Below are 12,453 nucleotides of genomic sequence, written 5' to 3' on the forward strand. Positions count from 1 at the left end.
GAAAACAGATGTCTGAGTAGTATCCATTCTCTTTTTTTTTTCTTTTTTTCCTTTTTTATTTTTTTTCTTTATCAGAGCACTGCTCAGCTCTGGTTTATAGGGGTATGGGGGATTGAACCTGGGACTTAAGAGCCTCAGGCTTGAAAGTCTCTTTGCATAACCATTATGCTATACCCCCACCCCTCTTTCTTTTTTTTCTTTCTCACTCTTCTAGGTTTTGATTTTTGTTTTACCAGAGTTCAGCTCTGGCTTATGGTGGTCCTGAGAATTGAACCTGTAACCTTGAGCTTCAGGCATGAAAGTCTTTTTGCATATCCACTATGCTGTCATCTCAGCCCTTTCCCCCTACTCTCGCGAGCCCTGTCTTCTGCCCCTTTGCTCAGAGCAGATCTTATGCATTCTTCATGCCTTATTCAAACCCGCAGGTGTCTTTACTCCTGGGTCTATGTACACTCAGGGGTATTTCTGACGTTGCTGTGCATTGAGAATTTGTTTCCTGTTCTTGCTTTGCCTGGGCACGTGATTGAACTGTTCTATGAATCTATTTCCTCTTCTCCAAAAGGGAAAGTTAACGTTCCTCTTAGGGTTGTTGTGAGGATTAGCTGTCATGGTTCTTGGAATGCACTTGCACTGTGGCCACAGAGTAAGCTTCCAGCAGTGGAAACCATCTAGGTTCCAGGGAACTACACTCAATTCTTCTCTTAGGAACTAGTGCTTTCACTGTTGGCCCTGTTCAGAAGGAAAATGTCTTATGGCTGGTAGCCCAGCAGCCGAGATGATGGTGCCGGAGTTGGAAGAAACTAGGGCTGCTGTTGTTTGGGGCTGTTCTGGCATCCACGGAGAGCCGTGACCTCCAGAATTGTTTGTTTAGTATCATGACGCTCATTCCTTTTTTAAAATTTTTTTTACTGTCACCAGGGTGATCTCTGGGGCTCAGTGCTAGCATTGTGAATCCACCAACTGCCAGTTTTTCCTTTTTTATTAGATAGGACAGAGAGAAATTTAGGGGGAGGGATAGAGAGATAGATAGAGACACCTGCAGACCTGCTTCATCATTTGTTAAGTGTGCCCCCTGCAGGTGTGGAGCAGGGGCTTGAACTCAGATCCTTGTGCATGGTAGCGTGTATGATCAACCTGGAGTGTCACCGCCTGGCCCTCTTGACTCATTCTTCCCAGTCCTCTCATCACATTGCCAGCAGGAACTCCCAGCACCGTCAGAATTGACCAAGTTGAGCTCTGTGACCACATGCAAGTGACTTAGCCACCTGACATGGTTTCCCGTCTGCCACATCAGGACAGGTCTGTGACTTGTCAGGTTAGGACCGACTAAGGGGCATGTCCAGCCTGGCTCACAGTGGGCACCCCGTCCCCACCTCTCTGTGAGCTTGCTAGGGCCACCATAATAGAGTGACTGACTTTCTTATGCACTGACTGCATGGCTTAAACAGTAGAAATCTCCTTTCTCTTTATTTTTTATTTTTTTCAAAGATTTTATTTATTCATGAGAAAGATGAGAGGAGAGAAGGAACCAGATGTCACTCTGGTACATGTGCTGCTGGGGATTGAACTCGGGACCTCATGCTTGAGAGTGCAGTGCTTTATCCACTGTGCCACCTCCCGGACCACTCCTCTCTCTCTCTCTCTCTCTTTTTAAACTGAATGAAAACTTTACTTTTTACATTAAAAGCTAATGGTAAAAACCAGTAATTATTAAACACATTAAACAAAATCTTAACAGCATAGTAAGTATATTTACTTGCTAAATGCCATTCAAGTTTTCTAAACAAAACTTGAATGTTCAGCATGCATGTTAAATACCATGAAGACCAAGTGTACATGTTATTTGCAGCCAGGCTAGATTACACAGCATCATCAGCATCATCACCATCATCTTCACGCTTTCTTTTCAAGGCATTGGATGGTTCATTGGCAGCATTTTGTGGTGACACCATTTTTGTGGTAATAAGAATGTTTTTGGACCCAACTAATGATGTATTAATAAGAACATTCTGAACTGGGAGGCGGGCGGTGGCGCAGCGGGTTAAGCGCACATGGCGTGAAGTGCATGGACTAGCATAAGGATCCCGTTTGAGCCTCGGCTTCCCACCTGCAGGGTGTTCACTTCACAGGTGGTGAAGCAGGTCTGCAGGTGTCTGTCTTTCTCTCCCCCTCTCTGTCTTCCCCTCCTCTCTCCATTCCTCTCTGTCCTATCCAACAACAACAACAGCAATAGTAACAACGATAAACAAGGACAACAAAAGGGAAAAAATAAGAAATAAAGTTTATAAATAAATAAATAAAACTTAAAAAAAAAAAGAACATTTTGAACTGCTGATGTTGCAGGAATTGCTGCCTTTACAGCTGGGGCCTGTTCAGTGGGCATCAGCACTGTAAACCTTTGCCCCGTGAGGGACATTGGAGTCCCTATGGTAGTTGAAACAGAAATGGTTGGTGGCGTTGGTGTGCCAAGTGTATGAGCTACTAGGTTCTGCTAGTAACTGAACCGACACTCAACCTCTTAGAACTGTTATTCTTCCCACAGAAGTAGATGCCTTTTTTTTTTTGGTAAAGACTTAAGTCTGGAGTTTGAAGCAGTCAAGCAGTACCTGCCAGGTGGCAGCCGAGGACCTGAATATGGCCTGATCCATGGCAAAGCGGTTTGAGCTCTTTGCCTTGCAATGTCCAGTGAAAAGTCTCCTGAGGGAGGAAAAATAAAAGACTGCTGTGCGTGACACTGAATTGCTAATCTCACATCATGTACGTCAATAGTACTTTTCTTAGCATGACCTGAATACATTTTTGCATCATCAGAAATAGTGGTCACACATCGGAACGCAAATTCCAACATCTGGTTTATAGCTCTTGGCTCACAATCTGTAATCCCCGTATCCGTCAGGATTTGTGCCGTCATCTGTGCATCTCTCGGCATGCTCTTGGAGAAGCCATCTTACCAGACTCCGTGATATCCAGTGATCAGACTTCTCGAGCTCAGTCACCCACATTGACTATTTCAGTCCTGATCTTGTTGCAAATTCTTTGCCTAGAGTTGATTTTTAAGCCCCTGGTGTACCGGTGAGCAGGATGTTGGCAAGAAACATGGTCTCCTTTCTCTTTTTAAAAATTCATTACATATGAGAGAGAGAATGGTGGTGGTGGTCTGCCACTCTGATAGGTGTGGAGTGGTGCCGGGGATCAAATTGGGAACTTGAATTTTTCAAGGTGGGCATCAGCTGAACTATTTCTCCAAACACACCAGGAAAAAATTTGGTTTTTTTTTTCCCCTTTTGTTTCCCTTGTTTTTTATCATCACTGTTATTATTGTTGTCAGATAGGACAGAGAGAAATGGAGAGAGGTGGGGAAGATAGAGAGGGGGAGAGAAAGATAGACACCTGCAGACCTGCTTCACCGCTTGTGAAGCGACTCTCCTGCAAGTGGGGAGCTGGGGGCTCGAACTGGGATCCTTATGCCAGTCCTTGTGCTTCGCACTATGTGTGCTTAAACCACCGTCCCACCGCCTGGCTCCCAAGGTTTTTAAATTTTTTTTTTTTTTTATCTAAGGATATCGCTGGGGTTCGGTGCCGACACTATGACTCCATTTTTTCCATTTTATTGGATAGGACAGAGAGAAATTGAGAGGGGAAGGAAAGATAGAGAGGGGGATAGAAAGATAGACACCTGTAGCCCTGCTTCACCACTCGTGAAGCTTTCCCCTTGCAGGTGCGGAGCCAGGGGCTTGAACCTGGGTCCTTGTGCACTGTAATATGTGTGCTTACCCAAGCGCACCATCAGCTGGCCCAGTAAATAAATGTTTGTTTGTTTTTTCCTCCAGGGTTATTTCTGGGGCTTGGCTCAGTGCCTGCACTACAAATCCACTGTTTCTGGAGGCCATTTTTTCCCATTTTATTGCCCTTGTTGTTGTTATTGTTACTGTTGCCATTGATGTTGTTGGATAAGAAATTGAGAGAGGTGGGGAGAGAATGATAGACACCTGCAGACCTGCTTCACCACCTGTGAAGCGACCTCCTGCAGGTGGGGAGCAGGGGGCTCGAACTGGGATCCTTAACACCTGTCCTTGTGCTTCGCGCCATGTGCGCTTAACCCACTGCGCTACCACCTGAATCCTCATAAATAAATCTTTAAAAAAAAAAAGTTCACCCCCCAGCATGACATGTGCCAGAATGATGTTCTGATTCTCTCTTGTGTTCTCTCTCTCACTATTAAATCTTTTATTATCATTATTATTTTGCCACCAGGGTTATTGCTGGGGTTCAGTTCCTGCATCATGAGTCCACTGCTCCTGGAGGTTATTTTTTTTCCCTCTTGTTGCCCTGGTTATTTTATTGTTGTTGTGGTTATTGTTGTTGTTATTGATGTTGTTGTTGGATAGGACAGAGAGAAATTGAGAGAGGAGGGGAGAGAAAGATAGACACCTGCAGACCTGCTTCACCACTTGCGAAGCAACCCCCCCCCCTGCAGGTGTGGAGCCAGGGGCTCAAACCAGGATCCTTATGCCGATCCTTGCGCTTTGTGCCATGTGCACTTAACCTGCTGCGCTACCGCCCAACCCCATATATATATATATATATATATATATATATATATATATATATATATATATATATATATATTTAATCACTGCTCAGCTCTGGCTTATGATGGTACAGGGGATTGAACCTGGGACTTCGGAGCCACGGGCATGGGAGTCTCTTTGCATAACCATTATGCTATCTACCCCCACCCTACTAATCTTTTAAAAAAATATTAAGGGGATGGGGGAATAACTTAATGGTTATACAAAAGGACTTCATCCCCAGGTTCCAAAGTCCCAGCTCAACTGCCCCCACCAAAATCAGCTGAGCAGTGCTGGGATGGGGGGTGCTACCAACAGGCTAGCATGGGCTCACCCACTCGAGTGTAGGGGTCCATGTTGCCATGTGCAATGACCCAGGCTGAGCCCCAGGCCTCGGCACGGGAGGGAGCATCGCCGGTGAGAAGCCTTATTAGTGCAGAGCTGTACTGTGCTCTCTCTCCTCCCTCTCTGTCTCTCACCCTCTATCTAGAGGGAAGAAAGGAGAAACAAACACCACCACATTAGTCTTATTGGACCAGGACCTTATCCTAACAGTCCCATCTTTTAAATTTTTTTTTAATATTTATTTAATTTATTTATTCCCTTTTGTTGCCCTTGTTGTTTTATTGTTGTAGCTATTATTGTCGTTGTCGTTGTTGGATAGGACAGAGAGAAATGGAGAGAGGAGGGGAAGACAGAGAGGGGGAGAGACAGACAGACACCTGCAGACCTGCTTCACCACCTGGGAAGCGACTCCCCTGCAGGTGGGGAGCCGGGGTTCGAACCGGGATCCTTCTGCCGGTCCTTGTGCTTTGCGCCACCTGCGCTTAACCCGCTGCGCTACAGCCCGACTCCCAACAGTCTCATCTTAACATGGTCTCCAGATGCAGTCATACTCTGCAGCTTGACAAATGGCTTTGGGTACCTGACTCCATCGTGAATCATGCCGCCATGGAGAGCACCTCCTCTTGGCTGTGCCCACACTGCTTCTCTCCTCTGCCCCTCTCACCCCAGGACCCCACGATGGCCGGCAGCAGGGCCAGCGGACACGGCTTTTGTCCTTGAGCGGGTCTCCATCACTGCGCCCTCCTCCGACAAGCCCTTAATCAAGGATTTGAGTCTGAAGATCTCCGAGGGGCAGAGTCTGCTCATCACGGGCAACACGGGCACCGGCAAGACCTCCTTGCTCCGAGTTCTGGGTGGCCTTTGGGCGAGCAGCCGGGGTGAGGACCAGCCGTGGCCTGCTGCTGCTGCTGGTGGTGGGGGTGGTGGTGCTGCTGCTGCTGGTGGTGGGGGTGGTGTGGGTGTGGGGTGTGAAGCCAGCCTTTTGTGTTGGGAAGAGGAAACAAAGACAGCTGCCCCTGAAAGTGAAGATATCTGGACTCTGCAGGTTCAGTGCAGATGCTGACAGATTTTGGCCCCCATGGGGTGCTGTTCCTGCCGCAAAAGCCCTTTTTCACCGATGGGACTCTTCGGGAGCAGGTCAGCCCAGCTCAGGGGCCCACCCCACCCCACCCTCCCCTCCCCTCCCCTCCCCTCCCCATCCCATCATTCACCTGGGACCTCTGGCCGTGGGGTGTGACCGGCATTAGCCTTAGGGAGTTAGGTGACAGGAGGTGGGGTAATAAAATGGCTCATGGGGCTGGGGTTTGGCTCAAGTAGATCACACGTGTTATCATTTTCAAGGACCCAGGTTCAAGCCCCTGGTCCTCACCTGCAGAGGGGATGCTTCACAAAGAGTGGAACAATGCCGCAAGTCTCTCTCTCTGCCACTCTTTCTCTCCCGCCCTCTTTTGTTCACTCTGCCTCTTACTCTGTTATCAAAAAGAATGAAAAAAAGATGGCTGTTTGGAATGGTGGAGCCTTGTAGGCAGTGACCCCCAACGGTAGCTCTGGTAGCCAGGAACTCCCTAAACCTTCCCTAAGAAGATTTATTCAGCAGCCAGGGGCTGGGCTGTGTACTGGAGCAGTTCCTGGGCTGGGGAGGTTAATCTGTGGGAGCCACAAGACAGAAAATCCAGGTGTGAGTTGGGCACCAAGATGAGATTCTAGAGGCTCTGCCCTCAGGTGCTCACAGCCACTGTCCCGCCCAAATGCTTGTATGGGGGCGGATTCTTGTCCACCTTTATCTCAGTCCTGTGCGGCTTTGGTTTCACCAGGTGATTTACCCACTGAAGGAGATCTACCCAGATTCAGGTGAGTGGCGCCTCAGGTAGCTCCTGCCTCAGTGGCCCTGCTCTGCCCCAGTATAGCCTCCCCTGGCCTCCTCCTTCACTCGTGGACTCTCAGGCTGTCCCCTGACCCCATCTCATGCTTACTCCCACTCCTCGAGGAGAGACACCCAGCGGAGGGAGGGGAGTGCTTACTCCCATTACCTGGTCTTTCCTTCAGGTTGTGCTGCAGTCTGTCTTTTGGGCCCTCTGCCAGATTGTGACCCTTGCCACCCAGAAGAGACTGACTACTGCTTCTTCTTCTTCTTCTTCTTCTTCTTCTTCTTCTTCTTCTTCTTCTCCTTCTCCTTCTCCTTCTCCTTCTCCTTCTCCTTCTCCTTCTCCTCTTCCTCCTTCTCCTTCTCCTTCTTATTTTTTAAACATTTTTATTTATTTATTCCCTTTTGTTGCCTTTGTTGCTTTTCATTGTTGTAGTTATTACTGTTGTTGTTATTGCTGTCTTTGTTGTTGGATAGGACAGAGAAAAATGGAGAGGGGGAGAGAAAGACAGACACCTGCAGACCTGCTTCACTGCTTGTGAAGCGACTCCCCTGCAGGTGGGGAGCTGGGGGCTGGAACTGGGATCCTTCAGCCAGTCCCTGCGCTTTGCACCACCTGCGATTAACCCTCTGCGCTACCGCCCAACTCCCGAGACTGACTTCTTATGTGTTTGTTTATTAGGACAGAGAGAAACTGGGAGGGAATGGGGAGAAAGAGAGGGCGAAAGAGAGAGAGAGACAGACAGACAGACAGACAGAATTGCATCCCTGCTTCACCATTCATGAAGCTTTTCCAAAGCAGTTGGGGACTGAGGGCTTGAACCTGGGTATCTGTGCAGAGCACTCAGCCAGATGTGCCACAGCTGGACTTCTTGAAGAAGGCTTTCTTTGTTTTGCAGGTTCAACTGATGATGAGAGAATCCTGAGGTTCTTGGAGTTGGCCGGCCTGGTAAGTGGGGCCAGGGACCCTGAGGTTCCAGCCTACCTAGTAGCACCCCTCACAAACACCTGTGTCACAGCGGGGCCGGGGCTGTGAGGAAGGGCCTGGGGCGGCAGTGGCACTGTGAAGTGACAGCAGAACTGTTGGTCAAGCATAGGCGACAAGCTCCACTCTGCAGAGAATTTCTAAAAGCATTTTATTTATTTATTTATTTATTTATTTATTTATTTATTTATTATTCATTGGCTAAAGGCAGAAATTGAAAGGGTAGGGCTCTCACATATGCCCAGCCCCTCTGCAGTGAATTTAAAACTAGTAAAACTAAGTCAGTCCACGTTTTCTATTTTTTTTTATCTTTCTTTATTGGGGGATTGATGGTTTACAGTCAGCAGTAAGATACGGTAGTTTTTATGTGCATGCACAACATTTCCACAGCGCAACCCCCACCAGGTCCTCCTCTGTCATGGTCCAGGACCTGAACCCTCCCCACAGTCCCAGTGCTGCACAGACAGGTGCAGCAGGGCAGGAATTTAAACAGTAGGATTGACATGGCACTCTTCTGTCTCGCTCTCTCTCTCTCTTTCTTTCTTTCTTTCTTCTTTCCTTCCTTCCTTCCTACCTTTCTTTCTTTCTTTTTTTGCCTCCAGGGTTATCACTGGGGCTCAGTGCCTGTACTACCAATCCACTGCTCCTGGAGGCTTATTTTTTCCCTTTTGTTGCCCTTGTTGTTTATCATTGTTGTTGTTCTTATTTAAGATTTATTTATTTTTATTTTATTTATTCATTTTCCCTTTTGTTGCCCTTGTTGTTTTTCATTGTTGTTGTAATTATTGTTGTTGTTACTGATATCGTTGTTGTTGGATAGGACAGAGAGAAATCAAGAGAGGAGGGGAAGACAGGGGGGAGAGAAAGACAGACACCTACAGACCTGCTTCACCACTTGTGAAGCGGCTCCCCTGAAGGTGGGGAGCTGGGGGCTCGGACCGGGATCCTTATGCCGGTTCTTGTACTTTGTGCCACCTGCACTTGACCTGCTGCACCACCGCCCGACTCCCAGATTTATTTATGAGAGAGAGAGAGAGAGAAGAAGAAGGAGAGAAAGAGAGAGAACCAGAGCATCACTCTGGCACATGTGATCCTGGGGAATGAACTTGGAGACTTGTGCTTGAGGGTCCAATGCTTTATCCTCTGTGCCATCCCCTGGACCAAAACCTACTTCTCTTCTTGTCTGGGCAGATTGCTCCCACAGCCCCCCACATGGTGTGTTTCTGGGAGGTAGAGCTGAGCCATCATGTGTGTGGTGGGCAGAAACAGCCACCCAGATGGCCGGAGACAGGGATGGGCCCTTTGATGGGTAATGTTCTCTCTGGGTGTGTTACAGTCCAGCTTGGTGGCGAGGACAGAGGGTCTGGACCAGCAGGTGGACTGGAACTGGTAAGAAAGGGCTTGGGGTGGTCCACAGCCAGCTCACCCAAAGAGTGGGACCCAGGGGACCTGGCCAAGGAGCAATAATGCCTCCTGACCCTGAGGTCCAGGTGTTTGCTGGCCTGTTGGGTATATGTTTCATGCCCTCACATCGAGTGGGCAAGTTACCGCAGGAGTGACACTTAGCAGTCTTGGGCCAGCCGCTTCCTGCCAGTCCCGTTCTGGGGAAAACTGGGCTGAACTCTCCTCCCAGTGCACCTCTCACTGCCTCCCCTCAGGTACGATGTTCTCTCCCCGGGGGAGATGCAGAGACTCTCCTTTGCTCGCCTCTTCTACCTGCAGCCCAAGTACGCAGGTGAGGTCCGCCCCGCAGGTGGCACACACGGGGGAGTCTGTGCCCGCGGTGTAGCAGGGCAGGTCCCTGTGCGTCCAGGAAGGTGTCGTGGGGTCGGAGAACTCACCTACTTGTGGCTGGGCATCTGTGTGTCCCCTGCCAGCGAGAGTGGCAGGGGCTTGGCATCCTCAGTGCGAGCCTGGACTTCATGCTGCTGAACCAGAGGCTGTCACGGCACAGCCGAGCCCGCCGTGGGTTGACGCTTCCCAGGCTCTGCCATCCACAGACAGGTGTCCCTCTGCTGGGCCTGGCAGAGGGGCAGCAGGTATGGACGTGTCCGCGGGCTGGCATCCTCAGGGAACTCGGATCCCTGGGTTGAGTGGCCTTTTTGTTGTTGCTGCTGAGACCTCACTGCTCCTGGCTAACTTTTTCAGCTAGAAAGAGAGAGAAAGACACTACAGCACTGAAGTTTCCCCTATTGTGTTGGGGGCTGGTCTTGAACTTGAACTTTTTTTAAGGATTTTTTTTTAAATATTTTATTTTATTTATTTATTCCCTTTTGTTGCCCTTGTTGTTTTATTGTTGTAGTTATTATTGTTGTTGTCGTCGTTGTTGGATAGGACAGAGAGAAACGGAGAGAGGAGGGGAAGACAGAGAGGAGGAGAGAAAGACAGACACCTGCAGACCTGCTTCACCACCTGTGAAGTGACTTCCCTGCAGGTGAGGAGCCGGGGTTCGAACCGGGATCCTTATGCCGGTCCTTGTGCTTTGCGCCACCTGCGCTTAACCCGCTGCGCTACAGCCCGACGCCCGGATTTTTTAAAATTTTTTTATTCATTTATTTGAGAGAGGACGGGAACATCCCTCTGACACGTGATACTGGGGATCAAACTTGGGACCCCGTATGCTTCAGAGTCTAATGTCTTATCCATTTTACAACTTCCCAGGCCACATTTTATTTATTTGTTTGTTTGTTTGTTTTAATGAGAAAGAGAGACAGACACCAGAGCACTGCTTAGTTCTGTCTTATGGTAGTGTCAGGAATTGAACCTAGGACCTTAGGGCATACTGATACTGTACTCTAACAAGTTGAATAAAATGCCCTCCAAGTTTGGGGGAGAGGGGAGGGCTGGGGTGGGGTGGGGGAGGCTTATCTTACGAGCAAGGTACACTGTCATGTGTGGGGCCATATTAAACCCAAGATGGGACCAGAGATTGAACCTATGGCCTCTTGAATGGAAGATGTGTGCTGCCCACTGAACTATCTCCCTGGCTGCTGCACTGAGTAACCACAGGCAGTGGCCAGTGCATCTGTTCAGGAAGCCGAGGCACTTTGTCTTGCTACCAGCAAAAGGCTGCCCGCTAGAGCCTGACCTCCCGTCCCCTGACCTCCCGTCCCCGTGGCCACCCTCTCTGTGCCTGAGAGCCCCTGTTAACCACGGCTGGCTGCCCCGGGGCCCCAACCGGGGTGAGTGTGTGTGGAGGGGAAGCAGGTCCATCTCACCTCCCTTGGGGCTCTGCCCTCAGTGCTGGACGAAGCCACCAGCGCCCTGACTGAGGAGGTGGAGAGTGAACTGTACCGCACTGGCCAGCAGCTGGGCATGACATTCATCAGCGTGGGACACCGGCACAGCCTTGAGAAGGTACCTGTGCTCACAAGGAGGTCTTGGGAGCAGAAAGCTCATGGAGAGTGGAGGGGAGAGGGGACAGGAGGCAGGAGTCAAAGCAGTTTTTAATAAATCATCTTATGTGGGTAGAGGGTTAATGGTTTACAGTACAGTTGTGGACAAATAGGTGCAAGTCTCACCTCCCCATGGTAGGTGTCTGCAAAGTACTCTCAGTCCCAGCTTAGTTCTTTTTCCACTACCATGCACCAGGACCCCAAAGCCTTCTGTCCCTGCCCCTTACCCAGAGTCCTTTGCTTCCGTGCGACACACCACACCCAGTCCAGGTGTTACCTTGTGTTTTCCCTTTCTGTCTTGGTTTCTTAAGTTCTACTATGAGTAAGATCATTCGATATTCGTCTTTGTCTTTGGGGCTTACATCACTTAACATGATCCCTTCAAACAAGAAGAGATCAAAGCCTTTTCTTGTGACCAGTTAAGCCAGATCTTTAGGGACCTCTCATAGTTTCTATCTCTCTATCTCTATCTCTCTCTAAATTGATTCACTTATATTGGAGAGATAAAAAGTGTGTGTGTGTGTGTGTGTGTGTGTGTGTGTGTGTGTGCGTGTGTGTGTGTGTGTAAGAGAGAGACAGAGGCAGAAACTGAGACCTGAGCACCACTCAGCTCTAGACAAGTAGTGTCCAAGGTCAAACCTGGGTTTTGGTTTGGTTTGGTTTGGTTTGGTTTGGTTTGGTTTGGTTTTCACCAGAGAGTAACGTTCAACTCTGGCTACATGTGGTGATACTAGGAGTTGAACCTGGGACCCTTGAGTCTCAGGCACGAGAAAGTCACTTAGCATAACCTTGACGCTATCTTCCTGGCCCCAAACCTCGGGTCTCTTACAGTTTCATTCCTTGGTTCTGAAACTCTATGAAGAAGGAAGCTGGGAGCTGACGAGGCTCAAAGTGGAGTGAAGCCCAGATGTGGTCGGCCGCTTGCAGCAGAGCCCAGCTCAGGCAGCTCTGCAGCCCCAGGAGAGACCCAGAGGCCCAGGGGTGCGTCCGCCTCTCGGGTCCTTGGTGGGGAATGCTGGGAGCTCTTGGTGCTGCCAGACCTCAGCTCATGTCAAGCACTGAGGACTTTCAAATGCCTTCAGGTTGTGTTTTCTAGAGAAAAACCTTTGAGTGCAAACTCTAAGAAATGAGTCAAAGAACACTGGATTTGAAAGCCAGAAATCTGTTGAAATCAACTTAAATTTTGCAACCATAGATTTTTAACTTTAATAAATCAACCATTTAAAATGCATAATTTTTCTTAAATATAAAAACATTGACTTCTTTTTGTATTTCTTTTTTTAAATAAAATTT

General features: G+C 48.8%; 1 protein-coding gene and 1 pseudogene across 4 annotated transcripts in view; one reads left to right on the plus strand and one right to left on the minus strand.

The window, feature by feature from the left end:
• Positions 1-12,394, plus strand: part of ABCD4 (ATP binding cassette subfamily D member 4) — a 29,058-nt gene extending 16,664 nt beyond the window's left edge. For 3 of the 4 annotated variants that reach the window (XM_060175465.1, XM_060175467.1, XM_060175468.1), the window contains 8 exons: positions 5,586-5,794; positions 5,962-6,053; positions 6,731-6,767; positions 7,680-7,729; positions 9,102-9,154; positions 9,424-9,500; positions 11,007-11,122; positions 11,992-12,394. In XM_060175465.1, coding sequence (XP_060031448.1) covers positions 5,586-5,794; positions 5,962-6,053; positions 6,731-6,767; positions 7,680-7,729; positions 9,102-9,154; positions 9,424-9,500; positions 11,007-11,122; positions 11,992-12,060 — 703 coding nt within the window. In that variant the 3' untranslated portion in view covers positions 12,061-12,394. Of the gene's footprint in view, positions 1-5,582; positions 5,795-5,961; positions 6,054-6,730; positions 6,768-7,679; positions 7,730-9,101; positions 9,155-9,423; positions 9,501-11,006; positions 11,123-11,991 lie in introns of all 4 variants that reach the window. The other variant, XM_060175466.1, reaches the window with a different exon arrangement.
• Positions 1,860-4,927, minus strand: LOC132533514 (transcription initiation factor TFIID subunit 9-like; annotated as a pseudogene).
• Positions 12,395-12,453: the final 59 nt, after the last annotated feature.

Source organism: Erinaceus europaeus, chromosome 16 (genome assembly GCF_950295315.1).
Source record: "Erinaceus europaeus chromosome 16, mEriEur2.1, whole genome shotgun sequence".
Taxonomy (NCBI): domain Eukaryota; kingdom Metazoa; phylum Chordata; class Mammalia; order Eulipotyphla; family Erinaceidae; genus Erinaceus; species Erinaceus europaeus.